At 28.6% G+C, this 26,969-nt stretch overlaps 1 protein-coding gene across 3 annotated transcripts in view; it reads left to right on the top strand.

Annotated features, from left to right (window-relative positions):
* LOC135961696 (uncharacterized) overlaps positions 1–26,969 on the top strand; it is a 63,858-nt gene that overhangs the window by 6,189 nt on the left and 30,700 nt on the right. For all 3 annotated transcript variants that reach the window (XM_065513240.1, XM_065513241.1, XM_065513237.1), the window contains exon 2: positions 6,436–6,577. In XM_065513240.1, the coding sequence (XP_065369312.1) occupies positions 6,436–6,577 (142 nt within the window). The remainder of the gene's footprint in view (positions 1–6,435; positions 6,578–26,969) is intronic.

Here is a 26,969-nt window from a genome sequence, read left to right as displayed (position 1 = left end):
TATATTAATCTAATTTATCTAAATATATATTAATCTAAATTAATATATAAATCTAAAAAACATAGAGGATGACTTAAAAAACTTTAATTGTTTAGCAAAATATCTTTTAACCTATTCGAATCGGTATCCAACCTTGTGAAAAACCTATAACTAGGGGTTTCCCCGGAATTTTGTCAATTTTTCACTACCCCATTCCCGGGATTTTTAGTCGGGAATCCCGGCAATTGAAAACTGAAGAAACTACAAAGAAAACTAGTTAAAGCTATTTTTTCACAAAAAAATGAGAAAAGTTTTTTTTACAGTTTTTATTTGGGGTTTTTCGAATGATACAATAATTTAAAAAGACATACGGACATCGCTTTCATCGCCATCTATAAGACGTCAGAGTATATACATATTTATATTGTTTATGGGGTCGCAAAATAAAATTGTGGAAGTACACTTAACGGTCATGGTATAACAAATGATTAATTACACTCTGCTACAGAATGAGACTTTTTGTCAGAACTTGAAAAGTGACCTAATGGGGGTTATAGGCCTAGGTGAGGACATACTAAAACCGTCTTCAAAGATTTTGAAACACCCTCAAAGTTTTGAGTTATTTTGGAAAAACTGTTTTAGGGTTGGTCGTAGTACTTTAGTACCTCTAACTCACAAATTTTTAGACCGATTTCAAAATTTTAAACAACTATGGATAGACAAAGATTTAAGCTTTCTTTTTATATAAGCATGAAATGTATATTCCAAGAAATTGTTTAAGTTTTTATAAAAAGTTAAATTTTTTTTCTATGAAAACCAAATTTTATTTACACTAAAACGTGACATTACTTATTAAAATCGGCATATATTTGCAAAAGTTATTAAACTTTTTCGAAAAATGTTCAAAAAATTTACCTTGTAAATTAAAAATTTTACAAATATTATTTTTTGTATAGTTTTTTGTTTTTTTTTTTATTCATATGCGCTGGGGGAGAAAATACTAAAAAACGTATTAATGAAAAGTTGAATAACTTTTACAGTTTTCATCCGATTTGAAAAATTAAAACATGTCTTGTTAAGAACTAAATTTTCTTCATACATTGATATACATTTTTATAAGCTTTCATATCATCAATAAAAAGCGACTAAAATTAAAAAAGTTGATAAATTTTGTTTTGTTTTCAGATATTCTTAACAAATACAATACCTATAACTTACAAATGTATCAATAAATGCATTTAATTATAAAGCGTAATCAGTTTACAAACACGTTACACAATTAAAAATCGGACAAAAACTGACTGAGTTATAGGTCGATAAGTTGACGAACATTACTGAAAACGGTTTTTTTAGAATAACTTCTGAATTTGAGGGTGTTTCTGAAATTTTTCGGCACAATTTGTAATGTACTCAGCAAGACCTATAACCCACGCTAGGTCGTTTTCCAAGTTTTTTTCCATCGTAGCACCGTGTTATTAATTCCATTTTTGAGATCATTCCACTTTTAAATGAAGCTAAATAATTAGATGTTGGGAATGGGCTTATGGAATGAAAGGCTGACATTTTTTAATTACGGCTTGAAATTTTAATGAATTAAGCTCAATTAATATGAAGCTGCGATATATAATGATTATAACACTATGTTTTTATATGAAATTTGGCTATAATATTCCTAATTTACAGTATCATTATATATTTCGGGAATAGCCGGGTACCCGGGAATGTAAAAAAAAAAATTACCGATTCTCGGGAATCAAAAAAGGTCGGGAAATTAAAACCCCTATCTACAACTTAAATATTTTTTCATTGCACAGCATTAAAATGTTTATTGCAATTGTTTTCCGCATACGTTGCTTTAAATGTGGATTTTGGCGCTTACGATAATTTAGCGGGAATAATAATTAGAATTTCTTTGGATTACAAAGTTTAAGAATCATGTGAACTTGTGATATTCAAAATCATTCACCTATTTTATGGACTTATGTATAAAAATAGCATGTTTATATGCTTGATTAAGAGTTTTTACATTTTGTTAAACCGAAAAAATATTGTAGTTTGTGGTTAAGTAAACTTGACCTTGAACTACAAAACAAACAAAAAACTTTTCCATGTTTTGGTTTAAAAAAAAAAACTAAATAAAAATAAACTAGGACATTAAAGAAATGCTGTAATACAGCATACATATGTATGTATACATACTCGTACCTATGAACACAATATTATTACTGCAGTAAAAACTCCAAAATGATTGTTTGTAAGAAATACAAATATTGTAGGAACACAAATTTCAGTAAAATTCTCAAACAAGCAGTTGTTACTACACAAACATGAAATATTACAATGAAACTTTTTCAAAGTGCAAAACTTAATATTTGGCCTCATTGTTTGGGCCAAACTACTTCGACTTGTAAACTCGTAGCGCTAGAATGCAGTTTGCATTTTATTTAAATAACTGAAGGTAAAAAAAGGAACAAAGCAAAAACAAAACAAACAAAAATTGCTGCGTCATTGTTAAGTGAGTGTAGTGTCCCTTTTGACTGTTTGTTTTAGTTTGTTTTTTAAGAAGGCAAAACAAAATAATAAAAAACGAACGGAAAAGTTTAAAATGTATTAAACCATCATCAACATTGTTGAAACCGTCGTCTTGTGTATTTAATAGAAAAAAAAACAATTTCCATGTTTTCATTCCTTTTTCTCTATTATATTTTTGGTATTTTTACATTTCCATGCAGTGACATTTACGTACGATTTTAAATTCAATTGTAGTTTATTCTATTTTATACAATATTTGTTTGATGTTACAAAGACAGTTATAAATAAACAGACAAATAAACAGTAAAAATAATGAAAAATAAAAAGAGTATTAAAGCAAAATATCTAACGTTCCATCAAAATAGTAGAAAAAAAAATAAAGAAACCGAACATTGTAGTTACGCCTTCATTTTCCAAATACTCTACTACTGAATGCCAAAACAAGCAAACATACAGTGACAGTGTGCAGCCAAATAAATACAAACTCAATAACTAACAAACTAACTCAGTATAAATATACAAAAATATACTTAGTACACTTGAAGTAATACACATTTAAATAATGCCATCATAATGAAATAAAACCAAACGAAACTAAACAAAATAAAATACTTAAATGCTGTAGTAATGCGAACAGTAACCGACCGAATTTATTTATACTCGTATCCACTCATTTATATTTAGTAGAAGTTTAACTTTTCCCCATTTTAGTTGGTTGGATTTCAGTTGACATTTTTACATTGACCCACTTTTGTTGCTACATTTACATGTACAGCTACAACAACTACTACTACTTTATTGTTCTTGTTGTTATTTGTAGTCTGCCTTAGCACTGTTGTTGTTATTGTTGTTGCCAGTTGTTATAAAATGCTGTGTTGTTCGTATGTAAATATTAGGGTTGTTATTCGAATAAAAAAAATGTTCGATTAATTGAGGAAACCAAACTGCATTTAATGTTGAAAATAAAGCCGACCAAGTGTAAAATATACTATGAACAAATAAAATGGTTAGTGTTTTGTCAAAACTACAATATAATATTCTATGGAAGATGCTTTTTAATTGTCACTGATTTTAAAAGGAAATAAGATATTTCTACTATAGTGTTTCTAAAATTATGGGAAAGGTTTCTTGATGAGCTGGAAATGAGAATCGGAACTAATTTATCCAGCTAACAATCAGAGCTTTGAATTAATTATATTCAATTTAAGCTTAATTCACTAAAATCTTAATTCTGAATTAAGATTCATTCAACACCTTTCCCAACATAACAAATTCTTTAGTTTCATTTAACTCTTTCAGCCACGCATTTTTGTGTATAAGTTTAAAATCAAAACAATTGCAATTAAAAGTAATACAAATTAATAAATACATGAAAAAACCATCCCCATTCAAATGGTTAGTTTACTAACCACCGTGGCGTTTGGCATTAAAAATAACTATGATAAAAACTTTTGTTTCGTATAAATTTTTTGGAAATCGAATATTTTTGACAAAATTTTCTGACCAAACAACCGAAATATGAAAGTAACACTGAATTGTGCTGTGCTGTTTTTATTGAATGCGTGAAAGTCTCTTAAAAAACTGATTTTAACAATATTTTCAAATTATATTTCAAATTTATTATATTTATCTAACCAGAGCACCCTGATGGCAAAATTTTGCAAAAAAACAATAAACGATGACTTCAAAAAATATAATTGTTTAACAAAATGGCAATAGATGACAATAAACTATGTTTTAAAGACTATAGAAAATGTGGTTAGCAAACTGACCACCCAACCGCAAAGAGTTAAAGGCTTTTATTTGAAATTCATTCGTTGTTGAATTAATTTATAATAAAATTCTTTCAACCATGGACTGGTTGAATTTTTAATTATTCAAATCAGAACTGTAAATGAGTCATTCATTTTTTAATTATTTCGCGAATTATTCATGCACTGAATTAGCAAATTTTGAATTAATTATTTTCACACAAAAAAATTAATTGAATTAAATGAATTTGGTTAAAATGAATTGCAATTCGTTTCCAATTCAAATGAATTTGTTAAAGTGAATTGCAATTCATTTGAATTGAATTGATTTTGAATTAATTCAAATGAATTAGAAACAAGATTTAGCAATTCATTTCCAACTCATTTGAATTGAATTTATTGGAATTTGAATTGATTTTGTAAGTAAATCTACAGTAATCACTGACGTTTTATTATTCAACTAATTTTTTATATAAAAGACAGCAAGCATTACTCTCGTTTCGTATATCAAATAGTCCAAAGACAAAAACGTCTTAGATTTGAAATTCCCATGATATGCTGGAATTATCAGGTAGCGGCAAAATAGGAATTGAATTATTAGGTATTGGCGAAAATCCTATTAAAATGCGAAAATTTTGTTTATTCAATTTAAATAAATTACAATTCACTTTAACAAATTCATTTGAATTGAAAACGAATTGCAACTAATTTTTATAAAATCATTTGAATTGGAAATGAATTGATTCAAATTTCATTCAATTCTTTTTTTGTTGTGAAAAGAGTTAATTCAAAATTTAGCTGATTCGTAACGAATTAAAATCAAAAAATAATGATTCATTTACAGCTCTGTTTCAAATCTCATACAAATTGATTGAAAATATTTTTTCTTTATTCATTTACACAATGATTTAAAAAAAATTTACTTAAGCCTTTTTGTAATAGATTTCAAAGAACCATTAAGAGTGTTTGTGACAACCATAACTTGTTTAATGTAACCATATATATGGTTGATACAATCATGTGAATCGAAAATTAACCATATTATGGTTACCCCAATCATATAAATAGTTACTGCGACTATAATATTGTTAAAAAACTTGTAAAAATGTTGAAATGGTTACAGTAAACATGCACAACTATATTTTTTCTCTGCGTGTATTATCAATAACTATGTATCTGCATTGCCATGGTGGAAGAAGGTAGAACAAATGACCGCAAGAGCATTAATTGACAAGGTATATCGCCTCATCTCTGTCTCCATTACTGGTTCCATGAGGACCTGTCACACTCATGCTCTGGGTGCAATCCTACACATCCCACCCTTACACTTATTGGTAACGGAGGAGGCCTATAGGAGTGCATCCAGACTACCGGGAATATCCCGTGTAATGCCGGGAGACATGCGCATTTTAGGCATCTTTTAAAATGATCCTAGTATTGCAATATAGGACTATATGTCACCAACTCTGGTGTTAAATAGGAATTTTAGGGTCCTTATACCTGAAAGAGACAAGTGGTTAAATCAGACATTATGGCAAAATAACGCCGATCAAGTATGGTTTACTGATGGTTCCAAACAGGCTAATGGTGGCACTGGGGCTGGTATCTATGGTCCCAATTTTCAAAGGGGTACATGGGTACATTCCCATCAATATTTCAGGCGGAGATTTACGCCATCCTTATATGCTCCAATTTAAAATTTAAGGCTGCACTAAAGATCCTTTAGGTCGCAGTATGTATTTGGACAACATTTCCTAAGCCATATAGTGTTGACGGACTACAACAGACGGCGGGACATGGATAGATTGTCTTAGAGTTTTATTAGAGCCGATATTATATATAGATTTCAAGGTCTATGACCAATATTTCGATGTGATACAAACGGAAAGATAAAATCAATACATCCCCAATCTGTTTGGTGGTGGGTTTAAAAATTAAACAATTTTTATTCGATCAAGATAAAAATCCAATAATGACAACCCTAGTAAATAAAATACTCATGCATACGCTGTATATGCATATGATACATACACACGTATTCGTATTATACATAAATATTTAAATTAGTTATTGTATGTTGCTATCTATGTACATGTTTATATTGTACATACGTACGTACGAATGTACGATTGTATGTATGTTTTATGATTTATTGTATTTTTGTATTTTTTAGGTACAATACCAGCTACACCGGAAAATATAACTGTTACATTTCTAACTCCGAGCACAGTGCGTGTCTCGTGGCAAACAATGATTGATTTGAATGCACATCCAGTTGAAAAGTATATTGTGACGTATAAACCAACAGATGACAGGTATGTACAACTGCATTAATAAACAACGCACATAGTTCTATAGCAATCTGTAGTTACTTAACTTAACAAACTCAAAATTCTAAATTAGCCAAATGATTTTTTGAAATAACAAAGTTCTTAATCTATTAACTTCAGTAATACAAGTACACACACGTATATTCATGTAAAACATATTGAAAATCAAAGACAATGACATTTTTCTTTTCTTCCTTTTTGGCGCCAATTTACATTTTAATAGCTCACTTAACAATTAACAAAAGTTGTTTAAAATCATTCAAAACTATTTGACATCGTAAAGGTTTGCTGGGTATATACAAATATACACATGAATACTATGAATGGCCCCAAAAAACACGATTTTTCCAACCAAAATTAAAGTTTGGTTTGTTTTAATTTAAATAATTGGGAACATAGAAATGGAGCCATTAGAATGCACACGAGAAATTATAAATTCCATTGAACCGATTAAGTTTATTACACTGTGACACAAATGTCAGCATCTTCTTCAGCTTCAATGTTTCCAATGCGAAATAAATAAAAAAAAAATAGGAAACAAACAAAATGAAAAGTTGGTTAAAATTTAATTTCTAAGGGCTTTTAAAGTTTTGTTTTGTAGACTATTTTCATTGTGAGAAAAAATTTTAAAAAACATGAATTAAATGATTAGGTGTATTTTTTATTATCGAACTTTAAATTTATTAATACAACAGTAAGTTAAATAGTCCTGGTCCAATATATTGAAATCATTATTATTCATACAAATTCCAATTAATTTTAAATCAATTGTATCTAGAAGTTTAATTGGGCTATAAATATCTACGAAATTTATGTGAAAATAAATGCAATAAAAAGAGTAGCAACAATCTTTAGCCCTCAGCAGGATCTTAAAATAAAATTTTTATAAAAAATCCACAAATGTTTGAACCTGTTTGGTATATACCATTCGATGTGACTGTTTCTATGACACCAATACTATATACGAATGCTCCATATTATTACAGGCAAGAACAATGATTTAGCTTAGCCGTCAATTCAACAAATGGCGATTCCCATTTATTTACACTGTAGGTACTGAAATAAATTCAGCAAGTAGAAAGACTACTCAATATTGAGTGTGAGCATATGAGTAATATTTTCCATATACATATGTAATTTGTATAGTGTTACCCGGGTACCCTGTCATCCTGTTAAGTGTGTAAAATGTAAAATGATTTACCACTCCCTCCCAAGTCGAGGCACAAAAGTGTACATTATAAAAAATAAATATAAACAAAAGTTATAAGTTCTTAGAAAGTTTCAAGCGCCTAGGAATTCCGCATACAGAGAAAATTGCAATTAAATTTCAATTTAAGGTTTAACGTTTTCCAATTTTAGTAAAACTTTCAGGGTATATTTAGAATTATCTGGAATAGGTTTTACTTAAAATTCATAACATTAAGGAAATTGAGCTCATTCGCCAAAATATGGCCAAATAATTAGTTTTTCTCGAAAATTGCTAAATTTAAATCGCAGGTACTGAAAAACTATAGAAGATATTTTCATAATTTTTTCATATTTATATTCCCTATTATATTCTCAATTAATCTCAAATGAGATGATCAAAAAATTCTGAAATTTGTTTAAGAAAATTTTTAAAAATATGAAAATGGAGTTTTGAAACTCCATTTTTTTCGTCATACCTACGAATAGGTTAACGGTATCTTACGAAAACAAAAACTCATATAAACGGAAATATGGGTATATTTTAAGTAAAAATGAGCTTTTTATTTTAAAATTTCTCAAATTATGTTAATTTTGTTGCTAGATTTCTTGTTCTAGCGGCGCACAGTGGTTCAGAAACGTATTTTTTGGCAATAATTCGGTATCTAGGGAGCTATTAGAGATATTATTACGAAATTTCACATGATTGGAGCTGAGGTTTTTTCGACTTGATTTGCAGTTGTTCAGCTTCCTAGGGGTAATGGGGGCCAGTACGTGGCCCCTCAAATTTGGTCACCAATCGCCAAAAATCCAATAATGATCCGAATGAGCTGAAATTTAAAATATAAATAGTCCTTGAGAAGATCTACTAAAAATACGCTTACACGTGTAGGTTTCTCTATTAGTTGAAGAGATGGCCTGGAAAATTTTTAACAACTTTTAAAATTTTTTTAACCAATTTCTGTTTTTTATGTCTCATTAGAACGACAATTGTGTACACATTTCTATTCTTTTAAATTAAATTGCAAAAGTAATTTTTTAATGGCAACATTTTTGCAAAAACTGAAAAAATGCATCTCAAAACTTCAGAGGGCAACCCAACCGATTTACCTAAAATTTTTTCAGGATGATTTTTTTTACAAATGTTCACCAAACTGGGTATAATCCAACTTTGGTTTATTAATGTCCACTCTAATCTTCATACATATATACATATCGTCACCTAACATACAAATTAAAACGATATGTGCGTACATTAGGCCTGCCCTTAAAAAATTTATTTTCTTTTGGATTATTTTGTACTGTAGTCGCTAAAAGTAACTGATTCAAAATTTGAGGCCAGAACCCGTTAAGGAAATCGATTGAAAGTTGTAAAATTGGTACTTTGATTTCTTTAAATATTTTGGAACTTAAATAATCACCCCTATCGCGAATCAAAATTTCACATGAAGTATGTTCCCATTTCCCATTTTACGTTCATAAACTTTGTTCACGAGAAAAAATTCCCTATGTTGTGAAATTTTTAGATGAAATTTTGTAAACAATAAACAGCTGCTACGAACAAAATCAACTATTGTGAATGAAAAGTTTAGGGGAATATCACGATAGCAATTTTCCCTTCGAGGGAAAATTTCATGGGAACATAAATATCACATGTTTTTCACGATAGGGGTGAATATGTTTTCAGCAATTTAAATGAATCATATCTGAATGTCGATGTCTCAAAGAAATCGCTATTTCAAAATTGAAATCCCCAATTTTGTCCCTAAAGGTTTGTATTTAAAACTTAAATTATATTTGGTCAATTCACAAGGTCTCTTATCATGTAATATTGTCATAATGTCCTAATATTTCACAATTGGTTTTATTGCTTTTCAAGCAAAACATTTCCTAAAATAATACTATTCTGTATGCTATGTTTATTGTGTTATCGTAACCAACTAGCTGAGACCTGTGCCGAATGCCTAAGAGTCGGTTAAACCGAGCTGCCGAGTCATGATATATTAGGACATTATGACATTAATACCGAATGTTACTATGTTGAGTTTAACAAGAAATGCATTTAATTATACCCTACACCACCATGGTGGGGAGGGTATTATGCGTTTGTGCAGATGTTTGTAACGCCCAAAAATATTAGTCTAACACCCACCTTAAAGTATACCGATCGACTTAGAATCACTTTCTGAGTCGATTAAACGATGTCCGTCCGTCCGTCCGTCTGGCTGGCTGGCTGTCCATGTAAACCTTGTGCGCAGAGTACAGGTCGCAATTTTGAAGATATTTCGACCAAATTTGGTACATATTACTTTTTCGGCCCAAGGACCAAGCCTATTGAAACTGGCTGAAATCGGTCCATTATTTCACCTAGCCCCCATACAAATGTCCCCTCGAAATTGGACTTTATCGGTCATAAACGTTTAATTTATCTATGTATCTACACAAATTTCGCTCCAAATAAGTTTTATATATACGAAATTCATGTCACCAAATTTTGTCACGATCGGTCCATAATTAGTCATAGCTCCCATATAGACCCGCTTCCGAAAATCACTTTAACGTGCATAAATCGCTTAAAAATGTTGGTATACACAAAATTCAACATAGTTAACTTTAATATAGACATAAATCACACGACCTAATTTTATGGTGATCGGTCCACAATTGGTCATAGCCCCCATATAAGGCCCACTTCCGAAAATCACTCAAAAATATAAATTATTGATATTTTAAAAGAAAATATTTTTACTCATTTACTTGGTGTTGGGTATTATATGGTCGGGCTTGACCGACCATACTTTCTTACTTGTTTTTTTTTTTGTTAAACACTTGCAACACACAATACCTGGCATAACCACGTACGACAAGCATTTTGCATATATTTACCTCATTGTCAATTTTACAAAAAGTTGATTCATCGATTCTGGAAAATGTTGGTCCTTAGTTAAAGATTTTAGAACATTTGTAATCATTTTGGATTTAAACGAGTCGGTTACATACAAATCAATATGGATCTAATTTTCACATATCGTTTATTTCAATCGAACAAGTTGTTTAGAAGATATTATTTACTTTGAAACCTGCCAAAGAATTCTTAATGTTTGTTTATTCGATTGTTTGTATGAATTACGGTTTATAACGCCTTGAGAAATCAAGAATCTATCTTGAATATCGAAGAAGAAGATTTAGTTATCACTTTAAGAGTTTTTAAGAGTTTTTTAATGCAAAGTTTCTTGTGATGATCCGTAGAACGAGATGTGCCTTTGTACATTATTTCGGTCCCCTACAATTTGTCTCACCCTAATATGTAGGTATTTATGTATGTGTAAGTGTTTACATATGTTCATACTTACATATGTATGTTAAGCGTGTACTATGTAAATATTTATGTTTTTAGTTTTTTTTTTGTCTAGTTTGTTGTAGTTTTTTTTTAATATAGTTTACCTTTATTTTAGATCGATTTTGTTGTAGTTGAGTAATATTGATTTATTTTTTCATTTTTATGACATTTAGTAGACAGTTGGATTTGTTTTAATCTCAATGGATGTATGTCTCTATATAATAAAATAAATCCATATAAGGTTTATACACTCATATACTTATAAATACATATGTATGTATGTATATGTATATAGGTATACATAATACAGTACATAACCATTCAATAAGTATTCAGTTCGGTAATAAATAAATGATTAATACCTTTCTTTCTTTTTTCTTATTTACTATGTAGTATTGTTTTATTTTATTACTGAATTGTTTCGGTTTTTTTTTCCTTTTCATATTATTTTCTATACTTTATACCAAGAAAATACACAATTTGTATGTTTCAAAGTTTCTCCAACTAAATGAAAATCTTCATTTGTATTGTAAAGAATGTTTTATTTTGCTATTGATTTATTAACTCGTACAACATTTTGTTTATCTCGGCTTTGTTAAATCTCAGCAAAGTTGAATAGAAGGCTTTCTTCAGTGAAAATTATAAAAATTAATTTGAAAATTAAAGCCATATTCACAATGCTAGCAATAGTCTTGTTAATTTTTGCACCGAATGACTTGATTTGACCAAATCGTTTGATTTGCTTTATGATTTCCCTTTCATATTTTTTACACATGAGCAAATAAAACGTTAAACTACTTAAAATCCTGCAAATTATGTCGAAGGTCTTCAATGAAAATTATATTTCGGTGAACTCGAATTTAGGTGAAAATTCAGAATTTGAACACATACAGAGTCGTATTATATGTGGAGCCGCAGAACAAAAGGTACTTTTTCGCATCTTGTCAAATATCGGTTTTTTGGTATTTTTATAATATTTGGATTGAAATCTTCTAGAAACAATCAAGTCAGCAAAATTTTGGGTTCTAAAAAAAATTGTGCTTACCAAAACGTACAATACTAGTATAAAACGAAAAAAAAAAATTATTTAATTTCAATGTGTAATTTGTTTATATATTAGATCAGGATTAAAAACATCCTTAACATTTAATATGGTGACTTATGACAGTTAGATGTATCTATTGATAAGTAAGAAACTTGTTAGCATTTCCAGGTTCATGCAGTTTTTAAGGGGGCGAAATAAATAATTCTCATTTTCCCAAAAATTTGAAATGTGCGAAAAAGTACCTTTTGTTCTGCGGCTCCTCATATGTATGTTAAATTAAAGCTTAATCTTGCTTAATCTAAAGCTTAAACTGGCTATATACTACCTTTTTCGAGATAGTTATTTACTTATATAGTTTTTTTTTCAATATTTTCTCCAAACATTCGCCTAAAAATTTGTTCACGTAATTAGCCCATTTTCGAACAATAAGCGATATGAAAACTTTCACTTGAACCGAGAAAGATGTAGTTTTTTAAAAGATAATTCAGAAAGTATTTGTGACAGATTTTAGTGTTTTCAGTTCAAGGGTTCGAAAGAATTAGTTTTTAATTCCATTTTCGAAATGAAAAAAAATTCTATCTCTTAAACATTACGCTAATGAATTAATTCATAGGCTTAATTCCTTTGTACTTCAAATGTATTTAATTCATTTATTTGTATCTCAAGTGGTTTCTAAAGTTATCTGGGTGCTCCCGAAATATTGTAATATATGGACATTAACTGCGATTTTCTTCATAATAAATAAATAAACAACTACTTTAGATATTTAAAATAGAAAACTTTGATATGACAATTTGTGAAAACTTTTGGCATTTTTATTTATAGTGAACTCAGGGACAAAATTGAACATTTTCTTCAATTTATTTCCAAAACAATTATCTGCTAATTCCATCATTTCAAATAAAAATGTTGATTACATTTTGAGCACCTGTCAAAAATGCAAATGTAATTTTATTATTACCCGTTTTCATTAAATGTATAAAGATTTAAAAAAAATGGAAAAGAGCTATTTAATCCTATACCAAAACAAATTTAGTTTGTAGGTGGAGGTTGTCTGTGGTGCTGAAAATAATATTTTATTTTGTATGGAGTACGAGCCGGTCTAATGTACACACACATTTCGACCAACATATGCGCTTGTGAATTTTGTTGTTATATCCTTTAACATAATTGGCAAAGGTATATGTAGTTTGTCATTCCGTTTGTAATTTCCACATTTCTCATTTAAGACCCAGTGGAGTCGATATAGCCATGTCCGTCTGTATGTTGAAATCAAATTTCCGAAGCCACCAAATAACTTACATACTCTAACGTGATTGATATATCAATATTATTTAAAATCAATTAATTTGTTTAAACAAAAATTTTTTCACAAAAATAATTTTTTTGTTTTAGTCTTCAATATTTGTCGCTACAGCCGAATATAGCACTCTTACTTGTTTTTAGTACAAGTTGTTAATCCCCAAGGACTTTTTGATAAAATACAAAGTTGAAATGTTCCGATGGTATTGGGGACACTTGTATTGAAGGTGTATTTTGTTGTTATTTATTTCTTTTAAATGCGTCGCGACATTAATTGTATGAATGACCTAAATAAAAATTACGTATTTATACATGCACACACTATAACACTCAATAACACACAAATAATAAAATATTTAGATTCTTGGGAAAACTGAAAACATATTACATTCATTAATACTCGCTTTGTATTGAACGTAAGAATCGAAGTGAATAAATGGATAATTGTAATGGATATAAAACATAATGAGACCAAAATAAATAAAATTCATTGACAGCCATCCATATAAGCACATACATACATACATATCTACTTCTTAAATACTATAAATGTCGACATCAATTTGCTCAAAATACATTGTACGTACATATGTATTATTTAAGCAAATTATTTTCCATTAGGCCATCATTTAAAGTCATTTCTGTAAGTTGGCAAAAGAAAAATAAAAGACAAACAAAATAAAGAAAAGTAGATTACGAGTATTTATTTTAAAAGTGTCAACACAACAAAACTTAAACAAGCAACAATTACGGTGCGAAACCCAACCAAACAGAAGCAATAAAAAGAAAACGCTCAACAGCCACAAAACATCGACAACCAACGCCATTACTAACACTTTAGTTGATAATTGTATTTAGCTTTATACTAGTGTGGTCATTCGAATAAAAATTATTCGAAGGAAACCGAGGAAAAAATTTAATTTTTATTCGATAGAATAAAATTTTTCTATTTTGAATAAACAATTAATTATTCAAACAATAATTGTCGATTAATCGAATAGTCGAATAAATGTATTTTCAAGTTAAAAAAAAATAGTTAATAATGTTATTACAAAATGATTTTCTAATATTCATTTTCCAATCGACATTGGACTAAAATAACAAGATCAGAACATTATGATATTTAATATTTAAAATTTAATATGAAATTATTATTTTTAGAAATTTTTTTTTTAAATTTCATTTGAGGGGATTCAAGTGACTAATGTTTAATAATGAGAAAAATGAGGTTAAAGTTAATTTACAATAAAAAATTTTAGATGCTATCTGGAATATTGCTTTTTAATTAATGGAGGTCCTGAGATATATTTTAATCTAACACGATAAAAAATACCATATTTTACATATACAAATACCCAAAAATTACCTTTGAAGTGAGGAAAGTGCTTTAATTTTTTTCAAAGTTCTGAATTACCTAGTAAGAAAACCACATAGACTCAATTTTTTTATTAACATTTTATTAAGAAAAGCTTTTATGGTTCTTTGTTACATTTTTTAGTCGTCATAATCAGATTCCATGACATCATCGGGGTCATCCTCACCTCGACTTTCTATTCTTTCCGGAATTTATTCCATTCCATCGTGAGGAAGTGCTTTAAACCATTCATGGTAAATTGGTGGTATATAGCAAAGATCCTGTAGGTTCTTGAATTTCTGGAATATTATTGTTTTGACGCTGTTTTTTGGAGGAAGTTGTGGTAGCAACTACACGACTCGGTCAACATTTCGAGCTTTCAGATTTAGTTTGGTGAAGTTTTCTTGCACATTCATTAGATCATCTTTGTATAATATGATCAGATTCAGAAAATTCGTCAATATTATTTTCAGATTCACTTATTTTTAATGATTTTACGTACTATAAACAATAAAAAATCAACAATTATTAATATACTCGATTCCATTATTTTATGTTACTTTTTCTTTTTTGGAAAATAATCCACAAAGATATTTGAAACAGGTGTTTTGAAAACAAGTGATGGAATTAATTGCTAGATTTTAGCTGATCACTCATCTGAATTCACTAAATCAGTACATGTGAAAAATGAGTTTTAATATTTGCTTAGAGTACAAGGGGTTTAAGTGCTCATGTACCCCTTGTTCTCCAACCGAAACAGGTATTTTAATGACAAGTGCTAGAATTGGTCGCCATATCTCGCTAACGGATGAGAATCCCACATTCAACTCTTGTGCTATGAACTTCTCTGAACTTCACCTACTAACTCCATATGTTAACTCAGTTTGAGAAAAAAGGCACTTGAACCCCTTGTGCTCTAAGCCCCTCATATTAAAAACTAAATTTTTTAAATTTATTAGTGAAAAAATTGTTAGACAAAAAAAATGTTTTTTGGTGAAATAAAATTCTGGTTCAAAAATATTTTTCCCGTTTTTGACCCATTGTAAGTCGGACCTTACTATAGCATTATATACGTCGTTGCAAAGGTCTTTGAAATATCTATCATTATATATCCATATTGTATCGATTTTAAATAGCAACCGATGTATGGGATATCTTGATGTTTTAATCATGTATGTAGGTTATATGGGGGCTACGAAAAATTGATTTCAAAATACAGGCGGTCATGGCTATATCTCTAACGATCCAGAATATATATACTTTATCGGGCGAAGGATATAATTCAATAAAATTTATTTAAAACCAGAAAATTTCTAAAAAAAAAATACAAAATTACCCCATGTTTTTATAAAACGTTTAGCTCATTCAAATCTGATTTCGACTTTATTAAAATAATTTTACAATTTTCTTTATGTCAATTGAAAATTATTAAATATATGAAAAAATTAAAAAATTTTGAGATTTTTAGAAACCTAATTTTTAACACATTCGCTTAGAAATTCGTCAATTTTATAAAAACAGCCTGTTAATACACGTAAATATTAAAGGCATTATTCATGAACAATGTTTAAATTTAAACCACGTTTTAACATCAAATTTTGTATGGAAATTTAGCTTTAAAACATTGTTCAAATTTGTTTATGAATATGGGGGGTGAAAAATTGTAACATGTTTAAACATTAAAAAAAAGTTTTTAGAATTTTGATGCCAAAATATGTTTATTTCGTTATCATAATTCCAAACGTATTGAATTTATTCCCTTAAGAATACATTCTTTATAGAATTAATTCCTTTATGAATTATTAAAGTTTTCTTTAACTCAAATCCATTAAAATGCTGAATGGTTCAAATTTTCTTCAATTTAAATCTGTTACAAAAAGGTTCAAGAACATTTTTCTTAATTCATTTTCAGAGGTTGAATGAATACTGTTATGAATAATTTTCTTTAAATAAAACATTTGAATGAAGATAAAGAAATAGATTTGAGGAGTGAATTAAGCTCAAATTCAATAGTCATATTTCATATTTTAGTAAAATTTGTTAATGTTGTAATCATAGGGTTTAATACAAAATCTATTGAAAAATAAATGTATACATTTATACAAAATCTCGATTATTCGAATTATTTTTATTCGCAAAATAATCCTAATAATAATGCTAGAAATATTTAGCTATTTCTAGCATTATTATTATCAGATGTATATCTGAAGACTAATTAATATTTGCAACTATTTGTTGTTGTAGTTTTAATATAATAATTTTTCTTTCAATAAACTAAAAAAGAGAGTTTCAGTTCTTCTCAAAAATACAAAATGATCTTAAAAAAAAGTATTTCGATAGATTTTTAACTCAAATTAATCCATAACTAACGAACGCCAAAGAGGCGTACTTTCCATTTTATAACCCCAATATACAATCATACTATTTTAAAAGTAGGATAAACTAAATAATAAAAAAAACTCAAGGTAATTTATTCTAGCCTTAAAAATGTGTTGTTTTGTTTTTTACTTACTTTACAAAGAGACAATAAAATTTCAAGGAAATGCTCACATCCTTGTTCAAAAATTCTTGTGAACTTGTTTACAGTTGCAGACAAAACAATCATGGCCAACAAATATTTGAATAAACATTGTATTGAGTTGGATTTTAATTTATTTGAAACAAATGTCATTTATTTGACTAACTTTAGACGAACATTTTTGTGAATTAAGTAAGCATCAATTATAGTTTGGGGACAACGATAATTACCACCTAAACAGGAATAATAATAATAATAAAAAAGAAATGTGTTAATAAGTATATACTGTAATGAATTGTAAAGGAAATTTGTTGCTGTTGTTGTTTTAATGGCGATGTTTTATTGTTCCTAAAACAACAACAACTGTTAACATTTCGCTGATACATATTTATTTAAATACGAGAAAGAAAACAACAAAAGATTTTGGGAATTGCAATTGGATGGAAATTGCATTTCAATTAGAATTATTTTTATCAATCCAACACTTATCAGGCAAGTAGGTAAATCAACAATATAACAAACACCAAGCAGGTGGATAAGTTTATACAATAAATTAAACAATTAAAATCAAAACCCAAATTACGAGATTAAAGAGTAAATTTCAGTAAATTAAAATACTTGTAAGACAAAAACAATAAAAACACAAGAAAATATCAACAGTCGTGTATGTCAATCACTAACTTATTGTCCTTATCATGATAACGAACACCCACTTCGGTCTGTCTCCTGGAAATAAACCCTACTCCAGCCACTGCTACTTATGTATTTCTAAAAGTTTTTAAGCAAGTGACAATTTCTATTGTTTATTTTATTGATTAGATATTTAAATGCCTTCCACGTTTCATTCTTCTCCTATACACAGTTACCCAGCAGTTAAGCAAGTTGTCAATGTATCCCTTATACAATAGATAGTAACCTAACTTGTCTAGTTGGCTGATTCCAATTAATATATTCTGTGTCATTTCACACATATTTTATGCATCCCATGTAATTGACTTAAAATTGCCACTTAAGTGTCTTCAAATAACCGAGAGTGTAATCACTTAAACAGTTATTTTGTACTTCACTTTAAAAAGTAGTTATTTTAACCACAAGAAGTAATCTATTGGAGAGTTGTCGGAGGAAGGTTTGTTTACATGCAATCGGTTATTGGACTGTCAAAAGATAGGAATGTCATTTTAACTGACTATTTCAGTTTGAAATAACTAGATATGTAGCTGATCAAGTAACCAGTTAGATAGCTAGTAAAGGTAGAGTCACACATGTCAAATATTTGACGAAAAAGACGTAATATTTTAATTTTTTTATTTAATGTCAAAAACTCCTTTTAATTAGGACAATTCAAAACAAATATTTAGTTTAATTTTATTAGAGGCTGTTTGATCTTACAAAACACTTGTAAGAGTAAACAACGTCAAACAAATTTGTGCTAAAACTAAGTGATTTCGCTTTTTTAAGTAAATATTTGCCATGTGCGACCGTACCTTAAGGTAACTGACTCTACATAACGATTATGTGAATGCAATGCATCATTAACTACTTTGGACAAGCTACCAGACAGTCTCATTGTATCCCAAAAGGGTCAATTGACCGCCTGCTTAGGAAATGCAAGTCTTAAAATAACTAGTCACGTAGATAGTTATGCAACTAGCTGTCTCCTTAAATGATAGGTAAAATCACTAGTTCGGGACAGTCTCCTAGTACTGCTTGGTAGTTGTACTTTCATTTATTTTCCACTCTCTCTCCACGACCTCTGTGGCTAGTTAGACAGACGGTCAGGGAGTCAGTTGACGAATCTGTCTAACCGTCTGTCTGCCTGTCACTCATTTTATTATAAATATTTAATAAGGGGTTTCCTATCTTTATTTTCTTTTTGTTTTCTTATGTACTTATACACTCATACATATTATGTATAGATGTATGTATGTATGTATGTATGTATGTATGTATGTATGTATGTATGTATGTATGTGTGCATGTGTGCATGTTCATGTCTAGATATGTACATATATATGTGCGTTTGTATATGTATATATACCCTGCAGTTCAGTGAACTAGTTCCGCTACGTCGAATTAGTTAGCCACTGAGAACTACTACTAGTGAATTTTCAACCCAAGGGCAACATTGCTGACTGGTGAACTTATTATCATGGAGATGGCATTGCAGGTGTCCGATTTTCTCAATCTGAATAAAACTTCACTATTAAATTTATAACAAATACTCCAGCATTTGAGTAAAAAAGAAAAACAAATATAAAATAGCTCTTATTTGTTATTAAGAATTTCATGTGGGTCTATTCTCAATTTTTGCATTTACTGTATCATCAGTGAGTACCAAAATGCCAGCATTACATGTGGTCATCGAATTTAGCTAGTAGCTAGTGTAAGGTTTCCAATTGGCAATTTTCAAACTGCTGGGTACTTTTATTTAAAATTAATTGACCAATAATATTGTTAAACATAAATGTATCCTGTTAATGTTATAACTTTGTATTATAAGTTTATTTCATTTTTCCTTATGTTCTTTTTTGTGTTGTCTTTCTTCATTTTCTAGTTGTTGTTGTCACTGATACTGAATATTGATAAATTGAAGTAACTTAACATGTGCGACGTAATAAAACAAATTTTCACGTCACGTCATTAATTTAATATGTAGATTGTAGGGAGACATTTGTTGTTAGCACAAGTACAAATAAATATGGATGTACATATGTATGTATGTTGTACAATGTACATATGTATATTAGGTTGGCCACAAAAACTAAAATCAAAGTTTAATTCATTCTAAGATACCGTTTTTGAAATTGTTGGTTCTGGCGTTAATATTTGTTGAGCTGGATTCAAGAATAAAAATATTTGAACTTTTGTATTTTTTTGCAAAAATTTTATGGTTTTTAAATTTTGAAATATATTTAAAATAATTAGTTTAAATTAATACGTCTCATGGAATATGACCGAAACAAGGTTTTCCTTTTATCGAAATTATTCGAATTTTTCAAAACTTGCGAGTATTTATTCAAATAAAATTCGAACTAGATGGAATTTCGAAAAACTGAAAAATCGTTTCTTTTAATTTATAAAGGTGTCATATAATGTCAAAATTTAGGAAAACCTTAAAATTTTGTAAAAAAATTACAAAAGTTCGAATATTTTTGAAACTTATACGAACATTTTCGATACGGCGTTGGGAGCACCTCTCAAAGACCTTTCACATGATATCAATATTTCATATGTTTCCTTTGCGAGAAATATGAAGAAAAATCATTTAAAAGGATTATTTTATCCCAGGACAAACATTTTGAGAAAGGTCTCCTCAATCCAAATAAACATTGACAGCTTATTTTCCCTCAATACAAACGGGGGCACCCTAATGTATAATTGTTTATATATTTAGTTTGTTTGCTTATGTTTAACTTAAAACTATAGGTGTACATTAGATCGGCTAATGAAATGAAAGTATTTTTGAAAAATATTTGCAGATGAAAAAACACTAAAGTAGAATGGTAACCGTATCAAAACTGCCTTTACATAAAAAATTAAAAGCATCCAAAAATTATAATTTTTTTTTTCAAAATACCCATTAAAACTAACTTTTCGAAAAGGTACTTCATTTGAATTGGTGACCGGAGTATTGTTTTTGTGAGACACTCTAATCTAATATACAATATCATTATATAACTATAATAATGAATAAAGAAAAACTAATTGCTAATTATTTACAATTCTAAGACATGAATTATGCAATATAATTTAGACTAATTAATAGACATGTGTGGAGTCGTTTTCCACCTTAACACTTGACATTTAAAGAAATTTTTAATTACAAATAATTTGCTTAATTGAATTTTGTTTTTATGGTAAATAAAACAAATAAACGTTGTCTAAAGTACTGATTATAACTATTATTCACAAAAACTAACACTTACAATTTAAAGTTTTAAAAAGTGTAATATCTGTAATAGTATTTCGTTTTAAGGAGTTAAAAAGTTTGCTTTTCAAATCCGCGATTTTATTTTACAATTTATAAGCACAAATCGTTGTATTTTGTAAATTGTTTTTTTTTAATTTCTAAGCAAAATCGTATCCACAAAAATTTATATCTACATACATACATATATATTAAGTCTTGTGGTTCCTAAAATGATCAAAGGGCCACAACGAACTCTCTCCATTCTGTTCCTTTTGATGTTATGTGTATAATTTCTCTCCAGCTTAGGCCGCTTTGAGTTATTTCAGATCCCAGTTGACGTCTCCAGGTGTGTGAAGGGCGTCCAACTCTGCGGTTATTATCATTTACGATTGAGAATCTCGATATGGATTGGGCGATTGCGATTGTCCAAAATTGTTTAAGAATTCTTCGCAGACAACGGTTGACAAATAGCATTAATACCATGTGATGCCATGTTCCAAGAACTAATTTCACGTTGAAAATCGTAATCGTAGGTCATCTCAAGATTGCAGTACACTTCCACACTGGTCGTAAGATGCCAAATTCACCAAAAAAATGTAGTTAAATATTGCGGATTGAATAAACATTTTAGCTTAATTTCGATTATACATATCGTCACCTAAAATGCAAAACAACGCATCATCAACAAATTCGAAATTGATTTTATTACTGATTACGATTCTCTACATCGCACAGTGGATTATATAAGGTGTATGCATCTCATAAATGATTTTTGTAAATGATTGAAATTAACCATAAAACAAGAAACTATGGTCGGTCAAGCCCGTAACAGAATTTGGTGACATGAATTTTGTTTATATAGACTTATTTGGAGTGGAATTTGTGGAGATACATATATAAATTAAACATTTATGACCGATAATTTTATCGAAATATCTTCAAAATTGCGACCTGTACTCTGCTCACAAGGTTTACATGGACAGCCAGCCGACCAGCCAGACGGACGGACGGAAGGACGTCGTTTAATCGACTCAGAAAGTGATTCTAAGTCGATCGGTGCACAGAAAAAAATATTTCCTAAACCGTTTCAATTCAAATATATGTATATCATATATTGAATTTAAAGTTGTATTTAAAGTTCAACCAATAACGAAAATTGTATATTAAATTGTCAAAATTATCAAATTCAAAACTCAAAATTCAATACACAGAAAAAAGTTTCAACATAAATAGTATGATTTGATTTCATTGATTTCAATTCATAACATTTATAAATAATTTCTTAAATATTAAGATTTTTTCATATTTTATGTTTTAAAATTAAATCTAGAAGGCTTGAAAAATATAATTTCATTTTCATTTATATTTTTTTGTTTTTGAAAAATGTTTGAAATTTTCCTTGGAAAATATTTTATTTATTTTTATGATTTTCAGCCACAAAATGAGCAAATATGCGCGAAATTGATTAAATTTTTTTAAGGGGATGATATGCTTAATGTTTATGGATATTTTATTATGTTCAATGATATTTTTTAAGTTTCAGATATTGTTGATTCATCTTAAAATATTGGCCAATATATGGCTACTAAACAAATATTTTTACATTAATTCATTAGATAATCCAATTATAATGCAACTTATTATAAAATATTATTAAATTTATGAAAAAAAAGCAAAAATTTCCGTCATGAACAATTTTATAATATTTATGAACATGTTCTTAAACTGAATGAAAAAAGTTTGGGAAAAAAAAGTCAAGTTCGATTAATAATATTTATTACAAAATTCATTCCAATTATGAATTTTTTTTTTCTGTGTAGAAAATATTGTTTTTGAGCACATGAATACTTGATTCAATTACAGTACGGGCTCGATTTGTGCAACTACCTATTATTGCAACTGACCGATTAGCGCAACAGCCTATTTTTTAGTCTTTATAACTGCAACTTTTTTCAAAAAACAGACGCGATAAGTGCAACTTTATTTTTTTTCATATGTAATATTATTCAGAAGTTATTCTATTCTCTTCTCTATTTATTCTGGTTGTTTTTTTAATCAGAAGCGTAATACAAAACTATTTGCCAAATCATAGGCACTTAAAAAATACTTTCACGACGACACTGCTCTCATAAAGAATTTTGGCTGTTTATTCAGTTATTTTTTATTAAAAGATTTATTTACACCATTTATTTTTACTTTGTTTTGTTTAATATATGAATTAATTACTTTTTGTTAATTAAGTTGCATGTTTTTGTTAAAAAAGAATAAAAAATAATAGCGTATATAGTGGTTGCTTATTGCAACATTTCGAATATCGCAACAACCTCAATTTCCTTTCGGTTGCGCAAATCGAGCCCGTACTGTATATTGAAACCAGTTCAAAATGTGACAAATGTTTGAATTGAAATATAATTTTTTCTGTGTGGGTGTTAGACTAATATTTTTGGGCGTTACAAACATCTGCATAAACGCATTATACCCTCCCCACTATGGTGGTGTAGGGTATATCAACTTGTATCGTAAAGTTAAGATGTCAAGCAATTATATCAACAGAAGTATTCGAAAATGGCGACAGAATACACTACTTTCCACTTTAAACATTTGGGGAGTTAAAATTATACCATATTCAACGATGTATTTTTAATATTTATAATTATTTTTTTTAGAATTGTTATACCTAGATGGAAAGGGTATCTTGTCCAGATTCTATATTTTTAAAGAGTTTTGTAGATATTGTTAGCAGGTTTGAAATTTATTCATTTAAAATATATAATGTTGTTTTTTGGCTTACCTACGCAACTTTGACTAGGATTTTAATTATTAGCGCCGTTTGCCGCCTATCTAGTTTTAACATAGAATTAATGTTTAACTTATTATCTAAAATATTATATATCAAAATTAGCTGCTTTTTGCTGCCTATAAACAAAAATCAGAAATTTAAGAAAAAAATATGATAGGTTATATAAATTTATAACTATATATAAAGTAAATTTAGTTCCTAACAACACAGTGTTTTAACTTTTTTAACCGGATGAAAATTGTAAAAGTTATTCAACTTTTCATTAACACCTTTTATAGTATTTTCTCCCTCAGCGCATATGCATAAAAAAAAAACAAAAAAACTAATGGGTCAATTATGGATGGCAACTGGCAGCATTATTTTCTGTTGACAAATTGTAACCAGAAATTTGTGGTTGCCCTCTGGTCACGCAACTGAAGTTCGGTTGCCATCCATAATCGACAGATAAGTATAAAAAAATTGTTTGTACAATTTTTAATTTTTTTGAAAAAGTTTAATATCTTTCGCAAATATAAACCGATTTTAACAAGTAATGTCTCATTTTTGTCTATATATCATTATCTTTAAATTACTGTGCAAAAAAAAGGTTTTCATAGACAAAAAATTAAAATAATTATTATAGAATTTTAAATTAAACTTTTTATAAAAGCTTACATAATTTCATGAAATATTCAGACATTTATGAAAGATTAATTCAACGTCTCTCCATAATTGTTTAAAATGTTGAAATCGGTCTAAAAATATGTGAGTACTATTACTTTTATACAAAAACTAAAAAAAATTAAAATTTTTTTTTTTAATAATTCGATTTTTATGTTTAAAAATACATTTAAAGCCTAAAGTCCCATCTATTCAAAAAAAAAATCTTCATCCATTCTAATATTAAAGATTTTTGATCCGAAAATTACTAAAATTTTCCACTGTGCATCGTGTGTACAAAATTTGTTTACTATTTTTTTACTATCAAAAATAACCAAGTTTTAAAATAATGTGTCATTTTATTTATATTTTTATTTTTGGCATACAAATTTATATTGATTATACGTAATTTTGGTTATAGAAAACAACAATTCAAAATAACGTAAGACACATTGCATAAAGTGAGCTTTGAATAATTTTTTTCTTAGTAAATATATTTCTAGTGTCATTGTAATTCAGATTTGAAAGTTTTGTTTCAATATCTCAAGTAGTTTCCACATTTTATACCGTTTTTTGCTTCTCCTATAAACTTATGAAAAGTGCTGTTACGTTATTTTGCATTTTAGGTGACGATATGTATAAAATAAAATAAATCGAAAAAAAATTTAAATTAAAATGTTTTTATGTACAATGTATGTACATCACAATAATTTAGTTAGTCATGTTTAAATTAAATTTTACAAAAATAGTCTGTTAAAAATATGTATTAGTGTAAACAAAACATAAAAACAATTAAAATTTAAATTATATATGCATGTGTTGTATGTGTGTGTGTGTGTGTGTATGTGAGAGTCTATACATATAGATATTACATATACACATACATACTATTTATTTACCTAAACCAAAAATAAAATTAATTAAAAATGAGACAAGAAATTCATCAGTTGTTTTAATTTAAATACAAAAAATGTTGGTTTTCTTTTTAATGTTTGTTTGTTTTTAATTAAATTTTTAAATTAAATTATTTATATTTCAAGAATTTTATTGCTCATTGTCCCTACAAAATAATATCAGATGAGTATTCATGATAAAGATACCTGATACGATGTCAGAAAAGTTGACATTATTGTGACAACTTAACCTTATTATACGAGTAAACGAACAATGAATGGATGAAGCTCTTGTGGTAGAGGCTGACAATGCCAGACGCAACACTATTGACAGGAATGGAAACACTATTTTAAATATAAATGAAACGAAAATGTTGGAATATAAAGAGCATTCTGTCGACATTGCCATTCCTAACTAGTTGCATTCATGCCTAGGATGGAATTTCAATACGCAAAATATACTTCTTAGTACACGGGACGAAAAGATAATATAAAGTTCTCCAGAATTTCGAAATTAACTTAGTTACCGCTAAGCTATGGTTATTCCTAGAATACACATCGTTTTTTTAAACAAAATATTTGGAAAAATAAACAGCCACCAACCAACAAGTTTTGTAGTAAGAATAGTAATTGCCATGTTGATACTGCATGGGTCCGAATATCGTATCAACCAAACAGTTTATTCCTGTACACTTGTACATAATGAAAAACTATATTTTTACTATTAACAAATAATTGTTTTACTAACATACATATATTTAGAGTTAGGTACATGTTCACTAATACTTGTTAAGAGTTAGGTACTGTTGTAAAAGAGTAGGACTACTTGTGAATACTTTGTCTGTTACCAGGTTTAGTGGTCACTTTACTAACCACCTTTTCTTTTTTGGTGAATTTGGTGGTGAATATTTAGATTTTGAATTTTGTCAATTAAAATTTTTAGATTTTAAATCAATTTTTGTAAATAAATTACTGAAATAAAACGGAAAAATTCTAAAGCAACTGTGACTAAAATATGTAGGTTTTATATAATGTATTTATCTACATAAACTGTTATCTACGACTGTTTCGTACTACATAGATTAAAGATAAGATGCAAACTGTTTCTTTAATCTAGTACGAAACTGTCGTAGGCGTATGACGTTTACGCCAACCACGATAAGGGTGATTATGTTTATAAGGATGCCGAGTGTACTCAATGAACATTAAATTAAAGAAGGTTGGGAATGTGTCTGCAGTCTTGAACCCGGCGTAGAAGAGCATTATTAGGAGCAAGTCGATCTGATGATGGAGCACGTTAATGACTTATCTACCCAAACTGCTGTATTGGAACTAGGGTTTTATTTACTACCCGATTCCCGGGATTTTTAGTCGGGAATCCCGGAATTAAA

This window comes from Calliphora vicina, chromosome 5, assembly GCF_958450345.1.
Source record: "Calliphora vicina chromosome 5, idCalVici1.1, whole genome shotgun sequence".
Classification (NCBI taxonomy): domain Eukaryota; kingdom Metazoa; phylum Arthropoda; class Insecta; order Diptera; family Calliphoridae; genus Calliphora; species Calliphora vicina.
Note: the sequence above shows the minus strand (reverse complement) of the source record. Positions and strands in the feature narration are given on the sequence as shown.